Source organism: Equus quagga, chromosome 7 (assembly GCF_021613505.1).
Source record: "Equus quagga isolate Etosha38 chromosome 7, UCLA_HA_Equagga_1.0, whole genome shotgun sequence".
Taxonomy (NCBI): Eukaryota; Metazoa; Chordata; class Mammalia; order Perissodactyla; family Equidae; genus Equus; species Equus quagga.
Genome location: NC_060273.1, coordinates 72,632,979 through 72,658,387, shown reverse-complemented (window position 1 = coordinate 72,658,387; position 25,409 = coordinate 72,632,979). Strand labels below are relative to the sequence as shown.

The 25,409-nt window shown below is 42.3% G+C and overlaps 2 protein-coding genes across 4 annotated transcripts in view; one reads left to right on the top strand and one right to left on the bottom strand.

Annotated features, from left to right (window-relative positions):
- STK32A (serine/threonine kinase 32A) overlaps positions 1–16,482 on the top strand; it is a 113,920-nt gene extending 97,438 nt beyond the window's left edge. The window contains exons 9-13 of the mRNA XM_046665544.1: positions 5,286–5,402; positions 8,274–8,399; positions 9,346–9,474; positions 12,438–12,502; positions 12,897–16,482. Coding sequence (XP_046521500.1) covers positions 5,286–5,402; positions 8,274–8,399; positions 9,346–9,474; positions 12,438–12,502; positions 12,897–12,990 — 531 coding nt within the window. The 3' untranslated portion in view covers positions 12,991–16,482. The remainder of the gene's footprint in view (positions 1–5,285; positions 5,403–8,273; positions 8,400–9,345; positions 9,475–12,437; positions 12,503–12,896) is intronic.
- A 2,543-nt stretch (positions 16,483–19,025) lies between these two features.
- The window catches only part of DPYSL3 (dihydropyrimidinase like 3), a 110,521-nt gene continuing 104,137 nt past the window's right edge, over positions 19,026–25,409 (bottom strand). For all 3 annotated transcript variants that reach the window (XM_046667315.1, XM_046667316.1, XM_046667318.1), the window contains 2 exons: positions 23,789–23,951; positions 19,026–22,340 (listed from right to left, as the gene is read on the bottom strand). In XM_046667315.1, coding sequence (XP_046523271.1) covers positions 22,252–22,340; positions 23,789–23,951 — 252 coding nt within the window. In that variant the 3' untranslated portion in view covers positions 19,026–22,251. The remainder of the gene's footprint in view (positions 22,341–23,788; positions 23,952–25,409) is intronic.

Genomic DNA, 25,409 nt, shown 5'->3' with positions numbered 1-25,409 from the left:
AGATTTCTTTCTTTCTTATGGCTGAATAATATTCCATTATTCTGTTCTCTTTATGTACCACATCTTCTTTATCCATTCATCTGTTGTCAGACACTTAGGCTGTTTCCATCTCTTGGCTGTTGTGAATAATGCTACAATGAACATGGGAATGCAGATTCATCTTTCTAAAGCACGGATCTGACCTTTCATGTCAAAAAAAATGCTGTTGCTCCCAGTGCCTCATATCACACACACACACACACACACGCACCACACACAGAGTCTCAGATGCCTTAGCTTGGCATTCGTTACCTTTTAGAACCAGCTTAACTTTTCAGATCCTGCTTCAGTTTGATTGACCCTGACTCTAATGAACTCACTTGGGCCTTTTGGACTTCTCCTCTCTCAAGGCATCCCTTGGGCTTTATTACCTCTTGTTCCTTTGCCTGTAGAGATATTTCCCAAGGGAAACCTTGGTCTTCTTAAAAAATCATTCTTCAAATATGTTTGGGAATTGTTAAATTGAGTGAATGATGGGTCTTACTTGTAAGACTTTTCAAAATCTTTATATCTAATATAGATTAATCATTTCCAAGAAAGGACATAGTATTAGACTATCCCAAATTTCCTTTGTGGGGAAGGCCTTTCTCCAGATCTTTTGATATTCAAATCCTACCCGTTCTTTACAGCCCACGACAATGTGGCACCTTCTCTGAAGAAACTTTCTCTGATCTCTGTACCTGAAGTGATCTGTATCTCTCTCTTCCAAATATTTATGTATTTTATCTCTCTGATGACCCTTGTGAATTTAAAATTGTTGGAAAATATAGAAAAACACAAAAATGAGAGTAAAAATCAGCCACATCCTCTAAGGCAAAAGAAATTCCCAATTAAAATATTAAACACTCCTTTGGCCTTCCAGTCCCACCTTCCAGAATTAACAGCTTGCTGTATTCACTTCCAAACTTTCTCTGTTCTTATAAGGATAATCTATTTTCACAGACACATATATGTACATTAGTGTTGTCATTTTAGCAAAAATAGAATTATGCTTTACCTTTCTGTTGAGACTTTTTTTCACTTAAGATAAAATGTAGACCTTTCTGCATCAGAACGATTAAATCTATTTTATTTTTTGGATTAAATCCATTTTATAAATGTATTGCCTTTGTAAATTTTTCCAGGTATATTAATTTTTATGTTTTTATCTCTTCTATATTATTAGATTATAAATTCATTGAAGGCAAAGCATGTATCTTATGTAATTTTATATTATCCACAGTATTTAGCTTTAAATAGGTACATAACAAATTCATATGGAATGAATGGAGGAGCAAGTCACTACAAATCAATTTGGACACATTCTAGGAAACAATCACCAACTAGGCTGTGTGTAATTATGTTTCAAAATATAGCTAATCAGAAGAAATGAAATACCAACATTTAATTACAACTGTCAACTAAACCACAGAGGAAGGGTGCTAAACAATAATTTCCTCCTAAGCTTAGAAATTTTATTTATAGGAAAATGTATGCCTCAAAGAGAAATGTGCTGGAAAACATCCCCATGGTTCTGAGCTTCATCTCGGTGGTGATGCGTGGGTCCTTTAGTCATTAACCTGCTCTGTCATCTGTCTGTCTCCCAGCTGTCATTGCCATTGTGAAGGCAAGGTCTATATCTTTTCTACTTTTGTATTATCCATAAATATTAGTTTATGATAGGTACATACATAGTTTTGCACTAATTGTACATTCTTAGCTGCAACTCTTTTGCTTTTTTACTCCTGAAATATGACCATAATCACAAGATTTTCTCCCATCTAATATTTTACCTTTTCTACTGTGTTCATTCTTTATATTCTCACTCAATTTGTATGCTGCCATAGAGTGGTTTGATATATACTGTAATTTTTCCTTATAGCATGCATTCCATTCATGTCTGTGTGTGTGTGTGTGTGTGTATGGACAATCTACATAACTATTTGTGGTTTCCCTAAGTAAATGATAGGCTCCACCAATGTAGAAATCATGTCTGTGTTGAACTTCATTGTATCCTCAATGCTCAACAGAGGTGCTGAAACATAGTAGTCATTCAGTAAATATTTGGTAAGTGAGGAAATATATAATTCTAGTAGTTGATGAATTAATATGGATTTTTAAAATTTAGAGCTAGAAAAATAAGTCATTGTGTAAGATAAAGGCAGTTTGTTTTTAATAAGTTGAGAGGCCATGAGGATTTAAAAAAAAATGTTAAATTCAGCCATATGACCTTCTAAAGTAAATGAAAAAAACACTCTTAAACCAGTTGCTTGTGGCATTCATCAATTAATTTACTCATTTATCAAATCATTTTGTGTCTTTAGATGACTAAGAAACAGTAGGTTTAGAAGCAGCAATGAATCAAAGAAGAAAATTAGAACAAAAGATAAAATATATGTGTACGTGACTCTAACCCTAGAAGCCTGAGTATGCCAAAGCTGCCCAGCGCAGAATGACGCACGTGGAAGGGCTCACATGTAGCGCCTTCGGCTGGTGAAGGGTCAATAAACGCTGATAAAGTGGCCAGCACCCCTTTCTGATGTTGAGTTACACGGGGCATTTCTACTATATTGTTACTGAGACAGATGAATTTGCTATGGTCCTTTATTCAGTCTTGAGGGGAGAAGATATGTGGCAAGTTTTTAGACCTCATAAGAACATGAAGTTCAGACTCTCTCCTTTTTAGGGGTCAACTCCCAGCACTTCATGGCTCCCTGAATATCTCATGTTGATATGCCATGTGTAGAGTTAAGCCTTTCCTCACATCACCTTTACTGATGACTCATCTTGATGTTTGCTGTTCACATTGATGTCTGCCCTTTTACCCTTGAGTCAATAATAATAAAAACAGCTCTCCTGTATTGTGTCTGGTATATGTTAGCCACTCAGTTGAAAACTTTACGTGTCTTATGTCATTTAATTTTCCCAAAAATCTCATGAAGTGGTTCATTTTACAGATGAAGCAGCTTCATCTTTTTTTTAATTGAAATTCATAATAGTTTACATCATTGTGAAATTTCAGTTGTATATTATTTCTTGTCTGTCACCGCACAAGTGCTCCCCTTCACCCCATGTGCCCACCCCCCACCCCCTTCCCCTGGTAATCATTGAACTATAGTCTTTGTCCATGAGTTTGTTTATCTTCCACATATGAGTGAAATTGTATGGTGTTTGCCTTTCTCAGTCTGGCTTATTTTGCTTAGCATAATACCCTCCAGGTCCATCCACACTGTTGCAAATGGGATGGTTTTGCTTTATTTCTGGCTGAGTAGTATTCCATTGTGTATTTATATATATATATATACACTACATCTTCTTTATCCAATTATCAGTCGGTGAGCACTTGGATTGTTTCCATGTCTTGGCTGTTGTGAATAGTGCTGCAGTGAACATAGGGGTACATATGTTACTTTGGATTGTTGATTTCAAGTTGTTTGGGTAGATACCCAGTAGTGAGATAGCTGGGTCATACGGTATTTCTGTTTTTAGTTTTTGGAGGAATCTCCATACTGTTTTCCATAGTGGCTGCACTAGTTTGCATTCCCGCCAGCAGTGTAAGAGGCTTCCCTTTTCTCCACATTCTCCCCAACATTTGTTGTTTTTCGTCTTGGTATTTATAGCCATTCTGACTGGTGTAAGGTGATAGCTTATTGTAGTTTTGATTTGCATTTCTCTAATGATTAGTGATGTTGAGCATCTTTTCATGTGTCCGTTGGCCATCTGTATATCTTCCTTGGAAAAATGTCATTCATATCCTCTCCCTGTTTTTTGATTGGGTTGTTTGATGGTTTTTTTTCATGAGTTGTGTGAGTTCTTTATATACTTTGGAGATCAACCCCTTTTCTCCCAGTTATTGGGTTCTCTTTCCATTTTGTTGATGGTTTCCTTTGCTTTGCAGAAGCTTTTTAGTCTGATGTAGTCCCATTTGTTAACTTTTTCTTTTGTTTCCCTTACCTGAGTAGACATGGTATTCAAAAAGATGTGGCTAAGACCAGTGTCAAAGAGTGTACTGCCTATATTTTCTTCTAGGATTTTTATGGTTTCAGTTCTTACATTCAAATCTTTAATCCATTTAGAGTTAATTTTTGTGAATGGTGCAAGATAATTGTCTGCTATCATTCTTTTGCATGTAGCTGTCCAGTTTTCCCATGAAGTAACTTCATCTTAACAGAAGAAGGAATTGAAAGTTAGAAACTGACTCAGTTTAACGCTCAAATCCTTTTGCCTTCAGAGCTCAAACATCTAATTACATTATATTACCTTTTAATAATGATTTACGACAGGGAAAAAATTAAACTCCTCCATTTCTCCCAGTTTACTTCATCAGTCCACAGTCGTTTATTAAGTATCTTGAAAGTGCTAGGCACTTGATAAAGTACATATCCATATTAACTGTCATATTGTTGGTTAACATAATATGGAAATTTTGCTCCTTCAACAAACATGTAATGAGTACCTACTAGGTGCTTGGTCTCATGGGCAAAACTGTGAGTATGATATAGTCTCTGGCTTTAAGGAGCTCATGGTTTACATAAAAGAGAGAAAATCCCATTCTTAATGATTCCTTTATGAAATCGAGAACTTAATATGGGTCAAGGCTGCCCTCTAGTGGAAAGCTGTGAAAACTGTAACGAAGCCACCGTTTTCTTTCATTTCTTTTCCCCAAAGTTAAAACTATAGAAGCTGCTTCTCTCAGAAGTGAAAAATCTTTTGCTTCATCATAAAATTTGCCACCCCACTCCATAGGACCAGGAACTTGTAGCATTTGGAACTGGAGTTGAAGTTTTCTGGGTAACTTTCTGTCCTGAACTTATGATGATTCAGACAAGTGGAAAGAGGTGTATGGTAAAACTCTGGTTCTCTTTATAATCAACATTTAAATAACAATTTTTAAAAACTTCCATTTACTCAGCACTTGTCCAATATTTTGTGTTAAAACTTATATAGGCTTTCTCACAAAACAGTTCTAAATCAGCATCTCACAGATGTTTTTAGCCCACAGAAGTGTTTTCTTTGGTCCAGCAGAATTACTGGCTTTCACAAATTCTGACATTTACAAGAAACTGTAGATTTCTAGTATCTTTTTTTAAAAAGTAGGAGATCTGGCAACACTGGCCCATAGGGCAACACAGCAATCAGCTGGAAGGGATTGGACAATGATATGGAGATTTTACTGATTGAAACTCTAGTTTGGAAACATTTGCAAAGCAAAAGTTTTTTCTTTTACCCTATAAAAAAGAAGACTCTAACTTCTTCTCTCCTTTAAGAGACCGTATCATATTCGCTCCAGTACTTCCAGCAAGGAAATTGCACACATGTTTGAGACGGCTATTGTGACTTACCCTTCTGCCTGGTCACAGGAAATGGTGTCACTTCTGAAAAAGGTAAGGAGGTCTGCCTGACAAAAGGAAGGGATGAAAAAGAAGCATGCTCTCTGGTTTGAGGTTCGAAGTTAGTATATGGTATTGGAGGAAGTCACAATAATAGATATTTCCAGAGTGGGTTTTGCAGCTAACGGCTTTCAAATACTTGGCTTCATTAAGAAAACGCACATGTCCTCTTGTATGTCCCAAAGCCATCTCAAACTCAGCTTGCCCAAAATGGAGTTCTTGATGTCTCTGTATTTCCTGGACTTTCTCCAATGTTCCCTTTCTCAGTGACTGGCCTCTCCATCTATCCACTTATGCAAGCCAGAAACCGGAAGTCATTCATCATCCCCATACGAATCCATCACCAATTTCTGTAACTTGACCTTTTAAATATCTTTTGAGTCTGTCACTTCTCTGCATCTCCACTGCCGTTCTTCCCAATCCTATTGCCATCAAGTTTTACCTTATAACTGGTTTGCCCTTGTATACTTTTTGCATGTGTGAGGAAAATTGGTCCTGAGCTAAGATCTGTTGCCAATCTTCCTTTTTTTGCTTGAGGAAGATTATCACTGAGCTAACATCTGTACCAATCCTCCTCTATTGTATGTGAGACGCTGCCACAGCATCGCTTGACTAGCAGTGCTAGGTCCATGCCCAGGATCCGAACCTGTGAGCCCTGGGCTGCCGAAGTGGAGCACGCAGACTTAACCACTACCCTAGGGGCCAGCTCCGTGGCCAAGTGATTAAGTTCGCGCGCTCCGCTGCAGCGGCCCAGGGTTCCGATCCTGGGCGGGGACATGGCACCACTGTCAGGCCACGTTGAGGCGGCGTCCCACGTCCCACAACTAGAAGGACCTGCAACTAAGATATACAACTATGTACGGGGGGTTTGGGAAGATAAAGCAGAAAAAAAAAAAAAACACTACACCACTGGGCTGGCCACTTTTACACACTCCATTCTGTTCTCCATTCTGTCCCATAGTAATCTGTTTAAAGCAAAGCTCATTGTCTTCCCATTGTTCTTGGAATTGAGATAAAAATAATTTGCATGGTTTAAAGATTCTAAGTACCTCTCAAACCTTATTTTGGCCTTCTGTCCCCCTTTTGACTACACATAAACTGGTTTGGCCTTCTTTTTCTTTTCTCTTCCCTCCCCCCTCACATATCAGGCTCTCACCACAGGGCCTTTGTGTATGCTAATCACTCTACCTAGAACATTGCCCCCCTCCCCAGCTCTTCGGCTCCCTCCTTTAGATCAGTGCAACTCAATGTGATTCACTGACTGGTTCAAGTCCATGAATTGTTTCCTATGGGTCCATGACGAGTACAGAAATTTGAGAGAAGCATTTAGGAACTTTTATAGCAATTTGATAATTCTGATGCCTCTAAGCACATGGTCAGTGGACTCATCTATTGAACAGGGGACAAGCCTGTTTGGTGATGTTGAACGCAAATCATAAGTTATACATGGTGTGGAGTTGCATACTAGTCATGCACAGTAACACCACATATTGGTTTCAGTGAGTTGGAAATTATAACAAACAAATGAACAAACAAACAGAAATAATTGGCCCTTGTATCTGGTTTGAGAAGCACAGCTTTGGATCTCAGCTCAAATATCACTTCCTCAGGGAGCCTCCCTCTTGTTGTAAGCGCACCACTATCTTCCTTCATAGAATTTCTCACAGTTTGAAATTATACATTTCACGTGTGTGATTCTTGGATAAATGATCGTTGTCCTCTGAGCGGCATGGGAAGGGACCATTTGGGCTTGTTCACCATGGTGTCCTCAGCATCTAACACAGAGCCTAACAGGTGGTAAAATTTGGTATTTGGATTGACGAGGTCCAGAGCTTTCATCAGAATTTCAAGGTGGCTGTGTTCGCCAAAAAGATGAAGAGCAATTGTAGCGGGAGCTCATCATGTGCATAGAACGATTATGTGAAACGAAGAATGAGGTGCCCAGGAGGATGAGCTTGGCTTTTTTTGAAGAAAGGAAATTGCACAGATTGTGTCTGGTCAAGAAAAAGGGCTTGGGGAGCTAAGGATTCAAACCTGGGTCTCTTGGCTTTGGGGTCAAGTTCCCTGTTTTAGAATAGGGATATTACGATTGGTAATGTCAAAGATGAAGAACAGGGGGGTCATTTTCCGTAAGCAAATTTTCCTCAGTTCCAAGACAGCCCTCTTCACCCCAAAATTCCACCCTGATGATCCATGTCACTGCCAGGAGCATGCTTAAGTGGACCTGACATTTCCCATTTGAGCCACAGGATTGATGTGATGTTGGCTCTGGAGTGGTCAAGGGGGAAAGAAATCTTTAATCTCATTTTGGAAAACCCAGAACTATAACAGTAGACTTAGTTACATCTTATCTATGTCACCCTCAATATATATTGATTAGTTATAAAAACAGCTAAAGTTTTTAGTGGAAATGACTTTCATTTGTAAAATGTGTACACATTCACCACCTAATAAGGACAGATTTTCTCTTAGACACTTTATAGACATGGCCTCGTTTAATCCTAGCTAAACCTTATGAAATAGGTTATTGTCCCTTTTTTACACATAGGTAAACTAAGGTTTGGAGAACAAACTTGGCCATAGTAAGTAGGGTAATCAGCAATCAGAGATATGTTTGACTCAGTAGGACGAGCTATTTTCACTCCCATGTTGCAAAAACCAATTTACAATTCTTTCTAGCCATGCGTGACCTACATTATTTGTTTATGTTTGCATTCTCTATCTTACTTGTGTGTGGCATTAGGGAAGGGGAACACAGCCTTGTTTCTTTCAGTCCTACACTTGAAAACATTTAGAGGGAATTCGTATGATTTTTTCCCCATTTTGACCTTCTTCCTAATCTTGGTGGTTCTATTCCATTGGCAGCTACTTGAGCCTAATCCAGACCAGCGGTTTTCTCACTTGTCCGACCTTCAGAACTTCCCGTGTATGAATGACATGAACTGGGATGCGGTTTTGCAGAAGAGGCTCGTTCCAGGTTTTGTTCCTAATGTGAGTCAATCCCAAGAAAGCTATCATAATGTGCCTTCAGTGCACGCTCCTGTGTGTGCCAGATACACATGTAGTCTCATGAGAGAACCACACCAGTGTGGCAAGATCGCCCAGATTCCCATTTTACAGATGAAAAAATTGAGACGCACACAGGGTAAGTTGGCCTCCAAAGGTCACGTTAGCAAGTGGATGAGCTGTGATTCTCATCCTGGTCTATCTGTATCTGGAGTTCTAGCTCCTCACCACTTTTTATGTTTTGCTTTAATTGGAAAGAAACCCTAATCTTCCAAATAGTCGTTTCCAGGAATCTGCTAATTGAGAAAACAATGTTTTCTCTGATTCCAAAGATGTAGAAATTGGCATCCATGGAGTTCTGTGAGTCAAAGGATTGGAAACTGTTGGAGTTGGGGTAGGGTATTATTTTTACTATTCCCCCGTCTTCCTCTGGTAGTTCTCTTCCAGGGAGCTACATTTATAGTGCCTAGTAGCCAAAGGGCAGTAATTCCCACTGGTGACTGCCTGGCTGAGGGACATCTGGGGAGCTTGTTAAAAATGCACTTTCCTGGGCCTTGTGTTCAGAAACACTGACTCGGGAAATCTGGTTGGGGAACGGGGAAGCTGAGCAGAGAACTCAGGTGATTCTGGTCTACATGATCCTTAGGACGTACTTGGAGAAACAAAACCCCAAACTTGAGAAAAATAATTGTAATTTGATTTTCTTGCTAACTCACTGTGGATTCATTGGGAGTTCGGAAAAATAAACAAAATATAAAATTAAAGAATATGAAGAAGAACGGTGGCAATAAATTATCTAAAACTTAGAGTGGGAATCCCAGCTTGGCGCCCTCGGACTGCTCTGTGAAGACCGTTATTCTCCACATGCGGTCTGCTGTATTTTTAGAACGAGGTAGGAGTCTAAGGAGTGCACAACCTATCTTCCTTGCAGAAAGGCAGACTGAATTGCGACCCCACCTTTGAACTCGAAGAAATGATTTTGGAGTCCAAACCTCTTCACAAGAAAAAGAAGCGTCTGGCAAAGAAGGAGAAGGAGATGAGGAAATGTGATTCCTCTCAGGTGAGCCGGTCCCCACCACATTCAGGGTCAGGCGAATCTTCGTGACAGCTGCTGTTCACTTGAGAGCTTCTGGTGGGAGGTCATCTCAGCATCCTGATGATGCTGAATGTAAGACGGAGCTGAGCACCCAGGCTTCGGCCAGGGCAGACCAGGGCAGACCAGGGCAGCTTGGGGATCCCAGTAGCAACGTTTCACTCGTGGACTTTCTCTCTAGAGCCATTGACTTGATTCACTCATTGCCCTCTCCCAGATCTCGATTCAAAATTTACAGTTTCCTGGGAGAGACTGTAATTGGCCAAGGCTAGGTCAGGTGACTACCCCTGACACAGTGGGCCAGGGGCTGGTTTTAAAGTACACACATGGCTCTTTGGAGCCCCACTCCTACTTAGAGGAATCCCTGGGAGCAGTCAACCCTAGAATGGGTGTCTTTTCCTTGCCATAACCAAAATTTCATGATGTCAAGGCTAGCAGAAGTAGAGAGTGTGTTTTCACAGAAAAGGTGGAATTCTTACATGGTGGAGCAGTATTGCTGGATTTCAGGCTGAGTGAAATTAATTTTGTCACTAACTATATTATTCTCTGTCAGAGTTAGAGCTCAGACTTCAACACAATAACTTTCAGGGATTCAGTGGCATTTTATACACGTGGGTCTATGTATTATAATGATGGTGACGTAATAAACATTCACTTTGCTTCTAATGGTCATCCACTCATCCACACAACTCTCCACCCATGCCCCCACCCACTCGGCTAATGGTCATCCACCCTTCCATTCATTTAGGCTACTTTTATTGAGTACCTATTATCTGCCAGGTCCTGTGCTAAACACTGCAGATAGATGTGAGTGATATATAATTCCTGCATTCAGTGACATCCCTGTTCTGGAAGATTGCTTAGTCTTGCGGTGAAGACAGCTCTGCAAACAAATAAGTATCCTCAACGCCCTTAATTCTCTAGTCCTCAGGGTCACTATACCCTTTAATGGTCCATTAACCAAAGTCCACATCCTCTTTGTTCCCAGAACTGGCTTCATGGGAGATTCCCATCCTTCAGTGTTTTCTGGGCCCCTGAAGGAATGCTTGGCCATGCCACAAACCCATCCTACTTATTGCTTTTCACTACAACCGTCTTCCTCCTAACGATCTGTTCTTCCTGTCACAACCAACTGGCTTGTCCAGACCTGCTCCTTCCTGGCCCCCCATAGAGCTTGCCTGTTGACAGGCTTTTCTGTAAACAGGCCCCAAAATGTAGCCAAGACCAAGAGATCATCTTTGTTATAAGTTTTCTAATGTTTTAGAGAACAGCAAATTGTAACTTTTTACCATGCCTCTCATTTTATTTGATTATCATCTTGATTTTTAATGTTAAGCATATTTTTCAATGTTAATATTTTTCATGTTATATTTTATACATGTTTATATATCTATATATCTAGTTTATATGAATATGCTTTGTTATATATAGTATATATTATATATAAACATGCATATTAAAATATATATTTTATTATGTATATAAATACATAATATGTATGTAAATATATAAACATATATAAAATATATGAACATGTAAACATAAAATATTATATAAATATGCTTAAAATTTTGTAATATTTAATATGTGTATATATTTCTATATTTCTATATATATTTTTTTTTGCTGAGGAAGATTTGCCCTCATCTGTAACATCTGTAGCCAGTCTTCCTCTGTTTTGTATGTGAGCCACCACAGCATAGCCACTGACAAGTGGTGTAGGTCCATGCCCAGGACCCTAACCCCGGCTGCTGAAGCAGAGCACGCCAAACTTAACCACTAGGCCACTGGGGCTGCCCCATAAGATTTTATTTTTAACAATATTTTTCCTAAATCTTGGGGTAAAGCTCCTGCTCCAGGGAGCTGTCAGGTGATGTTTATCCCAGAGCTTCATGTCCCCATGACTGATGCTGGAACCCTTAGGGTTACAAACACCGCAGTTTGAGAATACGAGTGACATATAACAAAGTCTTTTCTCTCCTTTGTTTTCCTTTCCTCCTACTTTCTCTGAAATTTCCCCTCCTTTTTATAGTTTGCTCTCCTATCACTTAAACATTTGCTCAGGAAAAAAGAAAACTTTCTAGTACTTGAGGACTTAACATTTTCTAATTCCTACATTAAAGAAAAAAAGAAGGAAAGATATTTTTTCCTTGGAAAAGAATATTTTTCATCAGAAGTAATTTGGAAGTATTTTGTGGCAGACTTTTAAAACATTTGATCTGGAGCTGACCCTGTCCTGGGCCTGATGATTATCATTTTTGAGGTTAAATGTTCTCATTATGATGGAAAAGTCATCAATAGATGTTGAAAGCCAGAAAGCAAAGCGACAATGCAAATGTTTTGCATGTCTGTGAGAAAGTCACAGATACAGAAGGCTCTGTCACAGCAACTGCAGTACAGTTAATCAACTCCAGTACAGTTGTTGAGGGGAACATTCGATCAGAAATCAGCATGAAGAGATGTTTCTAGACTACTCATTAAATCCAAGTCGAACCTCCGAACTTTCCACATGAGGTCCAGGAGATGAGAGGCCAGAATGTAACAGCTCATTAAATCCTTGCCCTCACCCACCTTGAAGCTGTGGTTTCTTCTCAGCCTGAGAGGCTGAAAGCCATCAAGCTCTTAAACCATAACCCAGGTCTTCCTTGCTGGCTCATTATGGGGAGCAGGGTGTTGACGTTATTTTCTCCTCTTGCTGTTTCTTCCTTATTTGTCCTCTTATTCTGGTTGGGATCTCACTCCTGCTACAAACATTCAGAGAGCATCCATTTTGAAAATACATTGGTACTTCTTCGATTTGGGCCATTCAGTGAAGAGACACTCAATAGGCTGTTTATTTTATTATTTATTCATTTTATTTATTGGCTGCTTGAGGATCCTCATTGGTCTGCTAACTCTACCTCTATTCTTTTGCAATGTTCACCTGGAAGGCGTGCCTTCTTCAAGAGCACCTTGCGTCTGTCCAAAAGGAGTTCATAATTTTTAACAGAGAAAAGTAAGTAACTTGTGGAAGAAGAGCAGCCTGGCAAATGATAGAGTGGTTCAGCCAGAATTTACTTGCAGAGTCTTAATATATTTTTTAACATTTTTTCCTCTTTCTAATTACATAAATGATGCATAGCAATGATAGACAATTTGGAAAATTCAGAAACCATTTTTTCTTGTAAGAGATTTCAAAAATTGCAATAGGCGAAGTGGCTTAGGATTAAGTTTCTCTTTATGGGAAGGGCATAGGAATTGGGGTTTAAACACTTAAAATCAATGACATTTTTAAGGTTTCCTTGGCTCCTAACTCTGTAAATTATTGGGCTTAATGCTATCATGGCAAAAGCTTAAATTGTTTTCTTTTCCTTTTTAAAAAATAAACCTTTTTTTTTTTGCCTCTTAAGAGTAAAAGGGGACTTTAATAAAAGACAAGCAAATCTAGCCTTGGAACACACCAAAGACCCAGAAGAGGAGGATGGCCAGAATAACAACCTGTGAAGTCCTCAACATCATCTTCTTGGGACATTGCCTGGTACCTCAGGCCAGGAGCTTCCGGTTTCCACGTCACAAAGAGCTGACAGTACTTCTCGCCTCTCCACACCTCACACACCTTGGAAATGTGATAAACCTTTGGAAGGAGGCAGAATGACACAGTGAGGAGTCCCTGGGCTCCTGGGAACTAGTTTGACGACTAACTGTGACCTTGAGCAAGTCACTAACTACTTTCTCTGCTTTGGTTTATTCATCTAAAATGAGGTTATACTAGATGAGTGCTACGCTGCCTTTTTACTGCTACAATCCTGTTATTCTAAACAGCCTTTATTTTTATTTTAAAAGGAATATTTGGATGTAGATTTATTTTTCCACTCCTTCTAATCACACTGTGACAAATGGGCAAAGGGACATAGGTGGGTGATTGAGTGAGGCCCTTCAGAGCTAGAAAACTTCCGAAAGAGGTCAGAATCCCCCAGCCCAAGTGCGTAGGAGTAAAGAATTCAGTCTGGAGGAAATGACCGGGACCAGATGAGGAATAACACAGACTAATGAGGGCCTTCCAGTGGTGTGCTGGAGTCAGCACACCACATCAGCTTGTGACAGCTAGCAAGAGCCAGCTGTGCACATCTGTCCCAATGCCCTGTACAGTGATGCGAAGTCAGGAAGTTGAAACTGGTGATGATGGGAGTATTTATACCATGGAAATTGGCAAATGCTACAAATCAGGGCTGTTAGTTGTTAAGTATTTATTAGCATACTGCTCACCCTCATCTAAGCATGTTCCCTGAGGGCTAATTGTCCACTTAAGATTATCAGAGGCCTGTGTCTGGAGAGGATCAGAAAAGGATATTGATTGCCACATTGAAAGCATGTCCACCTTGTAGTACATCAGAGTTGTACCTTTGTACCTTACCCAGGAGTTATAGTCGAAGTTAGAATGTGAGGTGAATTTGGAAGATAGTAAAATTGACCCGTGAGAAATCCTGTAAATTACCCCTAACATAAGGTGGGTATCTTTTCTTGGAGAAGCCCAGTATAGTCAATTACCCTTCAATAATGAAGCAAGTCATTGTTTTTGGTTAGTTTTGTCTTTTATTTTTGGTCTCATTTTTGGCTAATACCAAATGAACTAAAATGTTGAACAAATTATACCTGCCTTTACAGACTAGAATTACCCTTACGGGGTACCCACACATCTGAGAGGTCTAAGGTCACGGAGACTGACTAAGGGAGCAGCAATACTTACTTGTGCTTACTGCAAGAATGGTGGGCAGAATTGCCTAATTATGTAAAATATTCTTGATATCTCACTCTTTTTCTGTATATTTTATTTGCCAAAAACAAAGTTTAATTCACCTAAATGAGATGTGCGTATGATGTAACTTCACCCTCCTGATACACAGAAGATCTTTGCAGAGGAACTATTTTTGGCAATTTCACATGCCCTAGGCAGAGAGTCAAGAAGTGGACAGGCCTGGGGGCGGGCAGTGGGGAACTGTTGTAACCTATTGGCCACTTGGACCACCTAACCCTTGTGCTTACTGATGGAGAGTATGGGTCTTACCAAGATGGCAGTAAGCTGGCAACAGGGAAGACCAGGCTGGGGCCCATTTTGGGAAGCCAGACAGATGGAAATAGGCAGGAGAAGTAACAGAGATGGCTGCCTGCTACAGAGGACTTTTCTAGAAGTGGGGTTGCACCGGGACAACTAAACATGGGTAGAAAGCCTGTGCTGAACTTTAACACGGCAATAGGCCGAGAATTTCTGGCAGAGCTCTGAAACAGTGCCTCTCCACTTAAGAGCAACTATATTTTTGTTAAGAATTAAAAGCCAGCTCTTTTGTTCTATTTGTTTGATTCCTTTTCTCTATATTTCCTGCACATTATTTGTCTAAGCCATTTTGTTTTTCTCTAAACACTGTAAGTGTTGGCCTTGACTAAATTTCATAAAGAGGGGGACAGGTTGACAAGAATGACAAGGTGACCAGATTCTGCTCCAGGTTGGTAACCCCAGGAGTGTCAGCAGCCACTTGCATGTTTACCAATGTCCATCTTTCATTTGTTTGATTGCAGCCCTGATGTGCTGGGGAATTATGCACTCAGTCACCTGCTTCTTCCTCTTGCTGTGACCCTATATGTATCATCTCAAAGGAGAGACTTTGAGAAACAGTTACCAAAGGGCAGTGGGGTCAGGAGGGTCTCCACTGCGAGGAGAACTAATCATTTGTGCCATTTCAGATCTATGCAGTTTATAATGGGATGGGAGCCCAATACAGTCTCTGTAGTTTGAATCCTTAGTTTTTATTTCCGGTGACCTGCTTCTAAGCCTGAAGTACCTCTCTGGGCTTTCCGGAGCCCGGGATGCACTGACTAGCAAGCACAGCCGCACAGGGTCCTACTCACGTTACAGGCCCACAGTGTGTTTCAAGGTAGAAAAGAAAAAGCACCACCTCTATCAGTGTAGAACAATGCTTATAAGCACCCCCTACCACTGGAGATTTTGAGCATTAGGACAAAAAAATTTTCCAAAAAATAAAAGGATGCCTAAATCCTTACCATGATTGCTAGTTTCTTCAATCAGATCCTTTGGTTTTATTCCGTAACTTCCACTAAAAGTTACTATCCTACTTGGTAGAACATGTCTCTTCTAGATTGGTGACAACCAAGGCTCAGGGCTAAGAATTTTAGAAAACAGGGTGACTGTTGCATCCTTTTGTCTGGTATTCCTGGACTCTTTCTCTCCTAACAGCTTCCTCCTTTACCTGTGTGGAGCATCTGAAAAGTTTGAGGTTTTGAAGACCAGAAGCATCCTGATTGTAACACTTGTACTGCAGCAGGGCCATCCAGCCCAGTGCATTCACAGCGACCCCTAGGGGATGGGTGGGGCAGCCCTGCCACCCTAACACCATGGAAGGAAATGCTAGGCTGGCACAGCTCAATAGCAGCACTGGGTTTGGCTGAGGGCATTGCTAGGGCAGGAAGGAATGTCAAGCAGCACAGAGCACTCCTGAATTAATTAGGGTAACTGAATTAATTAGTGGTTAGGCTTCTTCTGATAGGAAGGATTTAACCAGAAATGACTACTTTATATCATCCTAGCTTTCCTAGATTGGATGGATGAATATCTAACTAGGGAGAAAGAATGTTAACATAGTCAGCAGGACCCCGTGTTGCTGCTTTTGGCTGGCACAGTAATGCTAAGGCTTATATTCTTCAAAATCTGAATGCAAAGGCGTGAAAAGCATAGTGCGCTTGTTTCAGTATCCAGTTGTCCCTGCACTCTGTCTGCACCAAATCCTGTTTCCGACTCTGTCTGCCTGCAATTGCTGTTTCTTACAAGCTCAATGCATCTGATATTAAACATGGATGTTAAAAATCCAAACTTCAGTTATCTATGCTGTTGTCAACAGGCAGCCTTGGATGGGAAATGCGTGCTTCTGTTGAGCTGTGGCATTTATAATGTAAATGTGCCTGCGTGCATTAAAATGTCTTCTGTTTACAGTACGCCACTGACCCTTCTTTGTCAGCCATGTGTGTATCGTTTTTCCTAGAGGCTGGGTCATGGGTCCCCAAAGTCTCCTGTTCTTACTTCCATTTCCTGCCATGAGGGATGTCCCTTACCAGAGCCAAGCTGGTGTTGGAGACGATGGTGTACAACCAGGGAATGCAGCACCACTTAACTGATCTATGCGTATAAAAACTAAACACCTGACCCCTCTAGTATTCACACCTTAGGAAGCACAGCCCAGAATTCTGGGTTTGGACTTTCACAATGACCTAAAGGCCATGGACAGCCCAGGCGCCTCTTTTCACAGCACTCTGCCTTCCTACCCCTCAACATCTTTGTCCCATTCCTTACACCAAAGCTGCAGGGGGATATTCCGAGGCCCATAACCATGGACAGGAAGGTAAGAGCTCTGAACTCCTGCAGCTAGAAGCAACGGTCTGCCTTAGGGGAGACTAAAGGGACCATCCAACTACCTCTCAGACCTACAGTAGCTTAGCAACCAGTAGGCCAGCTGGTTCCTCAGGCTTGTCCTGAAATAAATGGGTTCTTGTAAGTCACACTGTGGGCTCTAAAGTCCTGCGTGATGGGTGCCGTGTTGTCTGGGTCATGTTAAGTGTCCTGTTGTGTTCTCAGCAGCCAGTTGAGCACAAGCAGCATCTAGACCTCTTTTGATTCTAAAGAGTGCCAGCCTTAAGTATGTGATCTCATTTTTGCCGGTTGCCTTGGCCCTTTCATACCCCATTTCCTGCTCAGGATGGGTGTTCCCTTTGAGAGGGCTTGATGGTAGCAGAGCTGATTCCAAAAAGTTCTTTGAAACCAGAAAGACCTTGATATTCCTACTCAGTGTTCTCATTCCTCACCTGGTCAGTGTGACTCAGTCCGTAGAGGTGTGAAAGTTAGTCAGTGTGTGAATTTCACTAACTTTAAAAAAAACGACTTCATCCCTTTTACAGCCCTGCAACCTGAGTTCATTTTAAGCATTGACTATGCCCTTTAAACCCATGCTAATCCTAAGCAGAGCTCAATTGCTGCCTTGGTCATAAGGAGAGAGGTGTTTCACCAATCCTGAGTTTGAGCCACAAAATGGGACTATGGGCCAAATCATCAAACCTTGAATGTCAAGTTTAAATAATTCTTTATATGCTCAGGCTAGCTTTGACATGGTTTCTGAGCTTCTGTGTTAAAAGGTACCAGTACTGTGTGCTCCTATACTAACAACGTCGTTCTCCCAAACTAAGAGGGGTTCGTCGCACATAAAAGCAATTCATCAGAAATTACCATCCCCTGGTCCCCTTCTCCACCTGCCCCAACCCACACACATATACTTTGCTGAGCAAAACATTCATGCCCTGCAGGCTTGAGAATGGTGCCATGGCCATCTGCTGTTTTTGCCTGCCCAGCATCCGTCACCTCTTCTTCTAGTAGCACAAATTGTTTTTCTTTGAGAGTGAAATCAAGGGGTCCACTCAAGGTCACTCAGGGGCTGGGCATGTGGCAAATCAGTCCCCCAGTCTCCCAGCCACAGTGACTAGTTCAATGGTGAATACATGACCCAAGCCAGACCAATCAGAATCAGTCTGGAACTATGGAGGGAGTCTGTCTCTTTCTTCCGAAGTTGCTAAGCAGGTAAAATGGAAACCTGGCGATGCTGATGGCCAGTTTTGCTCCCACATGGAAAGAGCTTTCCTAAGAATGAAGCACTTTACTAAAGGCAAGTATGGCTTAGAGATGGAAAGAATCTGTGCTTGAATCTACCCAAATCCATCCCTGAATTTTCAGTTACACCAGACTTTTAAAAACTCTTTTCGAAAGAATTTTTTTGCATATACTAGTCTAACATTTGCAAAGAAAAATGTCCTGCATCAACTGTAATTGGATCTAATAGTGTTTTCCCAAAAGGGTTTAGTAAAACAGGTTTGGTGGAATGTTGAAAGATGATATAAGAGGGTTCAGTAGTCAAAAAAAAGTTTGAGAACCTGGAAGTAGACAAATTTTGAAAGACATGGGATTTCTCAGAGCCTTTAACTTGATGATATGTACTTTAAATCTCTCAGAGGAGTTGACTTAGTAAATAAGCCTTTCCAATACTCATTAGACAACTTGAGATCAGTTTGCTAAAGAATGTATTTTGGAACATGCTTAGTTTTGAGTTTTCTCAAAGTCCAGGCTTTTAGGAAGAAGCAGAAAATGCTTCAAGGGGATGATAAAAAAGAAAAAAAAACTTTCAGGATCTGTTCTGGACTCAGCTGGATTTATCCCAATGGGCAATGTCTTTTCCGCTAATACTAAATTGGGGGATCCACAGAAAAAACTTCAGTCATTCCCCAAAGTTTCAATAACGGTCATCAAACATTGTGGCCAAAACAAAAACTCGACCTCAACTGAAAAGATAGAAACTCTCCAAATTTTCTGAGGACAACTCTGTTTTCATCAGAACTGCCCCTCTCACTAACCATCTCAGTTTTATTGTGCAAGTTTAATATGGTAGGTGAAATGGCACGTCGCACACAGAAGAAGGCTGGACGACATCTATAATTTGAGTTATTTTAATAACCAGGTTTACATTAACAGTCACTTGATGAACTTTTTTTTTTTTCTTAATCTCAGCTAAACTCAAAACACAGTTTTCTTCACGGTTCAAACCAAACAGCTCTTCACGTTCCAGAGCTGCCTCACAGCTACCACAGATCACAGGGAGATAGTTACTGTCTGTCCATATTCACCAGACACAGAACTGACACCCACACACCATTTTCCAAGAGGGAACTTACAATGGATGCTGGCTGCCCAGGAAAGCCCATGTGTATAGCTGGGACTCAAGCTGGAGTTTTCCAAGGGAGAAGGCTTGGGAAACTTGGGGCAAGGAGCTGGTGGGAATTATCACCCTGTTGGGAAGAGCTTCTCAGGGTGAACAACAGTCCAGGCTTTGGATTGAGGCCTTTGGAGCAGAGCATGACTCTCTGGGTGTAGTTATGAAGAAAAGGCCACAGGATGATTGGACTTTAAAGAAAACCCATTTTCGGGATAACTACAACCCTGCCATTTTTAGAAAACTTAGAAGAAATATCTCTACGGGATGGCTGATTTAACAGTTCCACAAATACCTTCTCAACTACCCAAGATGGTGACCCTCCCAGACAGAAACTCAGTTGACTGTCATCTGGGTTTAGGAATAATGTGAGAAGGCTGAGGGGAAGGCAAGTCATCCTTAGAGAGGGGCCAGGCCAAGGGATGAGACAGCAAAAGAAAGCTTGGGGGGGAGAGGAGGATCCAGCATGGCCTCCCACACTTGGGTGAGACGCCAGTGAATTTTGAGAGGGCTGTGACTCATTGTCACGTTCTCGTCCTAAACCCTTTGTATGGGGCTCTTGGATGTGTCTCATGGAACAGGACAAATTTGAATATAAATCTTAAGTAACAAGTAATCAGAAATCAAAGCCAAGAAAACAGTGGGAGTTTTCTTGGCATTCTCAGGAATTTCTATGCTTGGGAAGTTAATAAGTGAAGAAAGAGAGGCTTCCTCAGATCCTGTTGCCCATCGTGAAGGCATTAAGGGGTTGTTCTACAGCAAGGAAAGCTTGTGTAGAATATAAAGTTCTGGTTGAATGTTTCATTCAGAAGTCCTGAGTGTGACCAAGTGGCCACGAAAGATTTATTTTCATGGCATAGAGAGGTCGCAGAGGGATGAGTTGGACTCGGGCTGGGTAACAGCAGCAGATGGGACCCAAGTGGATGTGCCGACTAGAGTTATTTAACGCGTCTTTTCCTCCATCTGGTGTTTATGGCTGGTACTGCAACATATCCTAATGCCCAGCCCAGCCAATGAGGTATATAGATGCTTCCCATTTGACACGCTCCCTCTGCCTACAAAACCATCATTCCCAGTTCTACGATAGGCCCCCAAATCTCTGAGTTATAAATTAAGAGCTAATCCTCCCCTTCACTTGTTTCCCTTAAAATAAAGGGACCATAAAAAAGCTTAAAATAGCAAGATTCCCTATTATGAAGAAAAATAAACTTTTTCATGATTAGAACACATTAGCTTTCAAGGGGAAATCCTCTTCTTTGGCTATTTCCAAATTCCTCTTTAGCCATGCATTTCCTTTTCTCTGGTCTTCAAGTTATAAAAACCTGCAGTCAGAGATAATGGCTCCTCCTAAGCACTTGAAAGGTGTCTGAGGCCTGCTCTTTTCTTCAAAGTACTTAGAGCACAGGGTTATGGGTTCTACCAGCTGGATCCCCCAAGCACAGAAGTCTGATCCCAGGTTGAATATATTATTTCTGTATCTGGGCCTCTTGGTTCTATAGATCCTCATCTGGCTTACAGAACTTGCCCCCAAAATTGAATTTTCAGAAGTGGCATGATGGGGAAATGGACACTCAGCTCTGACAGACAAGACAGATGCAAATGCTTATGCTAATTTCCTCTACGTGCCACATCAGGAGGCTGCATGTCACTTCCACTCACCTTAGGAGATTCTGATACTGAAACAAAAAGTTACCCCAAAGGATATGCTAATGGTAGGGGAAACAGATGGTTTAGGATTGAAAATTAGAACCAGGGCCACAGAATGTGCTCCCTCTGTTCCAGACTGGCTTTCCCAAAGCCCTGCTTGAGTCTCATAGAAGCTGAGATTACCTAGTACTAGTGAAAGTTAGGAACACCTAAGAAAGTAATTCTCAACAGGAACGAAAAGTCCTCTTCTGTCATGGATGTGCCTGGATCTCAGGAGATGGAGAGAATCAAATGCTCATGGTGGCAAGAGAAGCCCTTTATTCAGGCCCATCTGAGCTCCGATCCTAACTCAGGATGCCAGAGGCATGCTACTCTTCTCGTTTGCAAAGACAGCAGAGTGGGAGGTGATCTCCAACACATGTGGAGAGGGAGGTGTTACTTCAGCGTGGCTGCCCTCACCCTGAGGGCCTTGCCTTGCGCCCAGCTGTTGCCTTTTAAGAGCACCAAAGAGGCAGGGAGAGCCAGAGGCAGAGAAGTGTCCTTTCTTCTCTCCTCTGTCCCTTCCCAGGCCAGGAAAGAGAAGAATTTGAAAGCAACACTGAGAAAGAGGCCCGACCAAACACTGGCACGACCAAGAAGGTGGAAGCAATGGTTGGATTTTGGTGTTTTAATAAAACATTCAAAGGAATAAAATCTACTAGGAGGGGACGTGACCAAGTTCAGAACCCAAAGACTGCCTGTCTTCTCCGCAGACCCCGGGGGACTGTGATGAAGTGACGGCTGCCCAAGTGGCCATCTTCCATGGAAATAAACGCACTTCATCAACACAATACACAAGACCCCTTCAGCTCACCCACCCACCTCCCCCGTATCCACCCTACCCCACCCTTGAGCCCTCCGCTTTGCTCTGGGCTCCCACCACCCACTCACCCCAAATAACCTGCGTCCCTTCTATCATTTTCCTGACATCCCAGCTTTGTCTGTCCCCTTGTCATAAGATGCAGCACTACACACGCTCTCGACACTATATAGCAGACTCTTTCACCTTAGTGGCCTGTCTGATTGCATGCATGTAAATGGGGGGGGGGGTCAAACCAATCAAGGCTATGCATAAACAGAAAACAAAGCAATATTCGTAAAGCTAGGCAAGCGAGCGTAACATTGGAGAAACATAAGGCTTGAGGCTTATTGATTCTTTAGATCGCAACTGTTTGGATTCGCTTTCCTTCTTAAATATTGGTGTACCATTTTGGCTTCAAAGAAATCTCTTCTTGCTTCTGCCCCTCTGGGGAGGGGTTGCTTAACTCAGGGATGTGATGTTAGAACGGCCTCCAGGGGGCGCCACGATGCGCTTGCTGGCAGAGCGGACCCCCTCATCCACTTGGGTGCCTGCAGTTGGCAAGAAATTCCCAGGGAGAAAAAAGGGAGAGAGAGGGGTGTGGACAAGAGAGAAAGTGGATTAATTTTAAGGGTGTAAGATATTAAGTGCCTTCCTACACTCATCTCTCAAGACACTTCTATTCCAGTCTGTCAAGTATTCTAGACTTTTCATACCCACCTTCCTGAAAACCACCCTCTGCCAGGAAAAAGCCAGGTTCACATCTAGATTTCACGGGACTCTCAGCATCATAACACAGCTAATAAAAAGAACACTGATAACACTACGAAAAATAGCTGCTTACATTCATCGTGACAGGCAGGGTTTTACAGCCTTCTCGGATCCTCTCATTCAATCCTTACCACTATCCTGGGGAGGGAGACTGTTTTATCCCACTTTGCAGAGGAGTGACTGAGGCTTGTGAGGGGTTAGGTCACTTGCCAGGGTCTCAGAGCTTGGGGGGTGATGGTCGGGCCCCTGTGGCCACAGCACGAAAGGAAACATCGACGTGCACTTATGCCCATTGTAAGTTTAGGGGTCACCATAGCCAGGGAGCAATGGAAAATGGCAAAACATGGACAAAAATTTCTGTGGTTAGCAGAATGTCACCTCTGGCAATGGCACCTCAAAACTTTCAGCCCTTTTCCTTGTCTTCCTCCCCATCTGTGTCTCGCTCATTGCTTTTTCTCCCTCTTTCCCTGTTTCTCCCATTTCATACTCTTCTTGTTCCCCCATACTGTTCCCTTTACTTAATCCCTCTCCCTTGTTATCTTGCCTCCGTCACATTTAAATTGTTCACCAGAGATGCAAATCTACATTTATTTTTTCCCCATTTTAAGACTACAGGTAATGGAGCAATGGAATAATTATTTTCTTTTAATATCAGACAGTTCTTAAAGAATAGATACGATGAATGATCTGGCTAACCCATGGTAAATGTGCTATCAATGGTAGCTATGTTGGCATTATTATCATTACTAATATTATAAATATAATAAAGAGAATATAATAAAAATCCTAGGTTAGAAGAAGTTACTGCAACTTAAGCATAAAAATAAGCTATCTTTGAACCTGGGCAAACAAAGAAAACCCAACATATTGCACAGCTCTCACAGTCTAATGCAGAGAATCATGATCAGTTCATAATGCAAACCATCCAGCCACGCTCCCACCCCCGCCCCGACCAGGTGTGATCTCTAAGCAGAATTGGTCATCATTTAAACCTAATCTTTAACCTGACTGAGCCTGGGCTTACTTTCTCAACAAGACTCCTCTTTGGTTCTGCAAACTTTCCTGCTTGCCCCAGTAACCTTCTCCCTAAAAGGTGATGTGGCACTGGGCTGGCAAAGGCCTTCCGGGTTTGCTCCCAGGATCACCCACTAGCCCCAGAGCGCAGATCTCTCCCTCTCCTGCTCCTTCCTCCCCTCACTAAAGGTCACCATCAGCTTGTCCGACTCACCGGACAGGCTAAATCCCGACTGATGGAGGTTCCTCACGGGAGGGGTCGGCCGCGTGGGAGAGCCCCGGGTGGAGCCGGCAGGTGTGCCCCCCTTGGGCGTGGTGGTCAGGTCAAACACAGGCCCATCATACATGCCCCTCGGGACAGCGTGCAGGTCTGCCATCTGCAGCAGAGAAAGTGCATCACTGGTTATTCCTTCAACAGTTCGAATCTGTTCTAGACAGCACAAACATAACAGTGAATTAGTGTGTGTAGTGGGAGCCAGAAAATCAACGTAGTATTATTTTAAGGAAAGGAGAAGTAGTATAAAATAAAGGGGGGTGTTACGATAGGATGACGATGGAGGTGGTCAGTGAAGGCCACTCCAAATAGGTGAGCTTTGACCTTAAGGATCAAAGGAGCTCGTTATGGGGCTGGGGTTGAGGGAAGGAGGAGGCTGGGGGATGCAGAGGAGTGGTGTGGATGGCAGCGTTCCCAGCAGAAGAAACCAATGGTGGAAATGGTACGGAATGGAAGAACCGCGCTTGTCGGGCTGGAGGAGAGCGGGCGGGAAGGGTGGCAATTTGAGACGAGGTGGCAGGTGCTGGCAGGAATGAGATTCTGTGGGAGCTCGACATTCACGCTCCTCAGCACAGATCAGAGTTGGCAGCCCTTGAAATGAACATCCTGTGGTCTGACCCGCTGACCTCTGGCTGTGGCTGTGAACTTGCCCTGGAGCCAGCCAGCATCACTCAAGTGCATATTCTGCACTGGGCCTGGTGCCAGGCACAGGGGCTCAGGGTCACATGAAACACGGTGCCTCCCCCAAGGGGCTCACAGGCTATTGCACAAATACAGCAAGACCACCTGAGGCAGCGGTAAGGCCAACACACAACCTCCGCCTGTTTCTTATCATTGGCCAGAGATGAGGCAATGAGGACATGTTGCCGTGGAGCCTGAGAGTACAGGATGGCTCATGGTAAGACTCCAAGAAAGCGGGCCACAGAGGCTTCCTTCTGTTAGTGACTCAGGCACAGGTGCAGAGGCAAAGCCAATCAGATTTGCGGATGCTAATAATTCAGGTGAAAGGATGACTATCCTCCCCCAAACCCTTGACCAATAACTCTAGATCATCATTTCTTTGGGTTCAGAATCAAAGTCACATTAATGGAAATAAAGAGCCAAAATAAGGGATGTTGGAGTTTCACTCTGTTCTCTATTGGGCTAAAACTGGAGTGTGGAATTTGACTCCATATAACTAACTTTAAAATGATCACTAATAAAGAGATAAGAATAGTGAAGGGATTCAAAGCGTTGTCATAAAATAAAAAGTGAAAGGCCACAGGGATTTTTAGACTAAACCATAGATGACTTTGGAAACACATGGATGCTTTGAGAGATGGGTTTAGCTCATTCTGTGCAGGGGCCAGGAGCAGAACTGAGCTGGTTGGTCGCCCTCAGGAAGGCAGACTTCAGCTCAGCAGAAAGAAGTTCATTCTCACAGGCAGAGCAGGTCGGCTGCCTCAAAGGTGGGGAGGCTTCCTGTGTTGCAAATGTCCATACAGAGGCTGACAACCACTTACTGGGATCACTGGGGGTCTGGGAGTGGGATGGGGCACTTACTTATTGAGTTTCTGTGAGC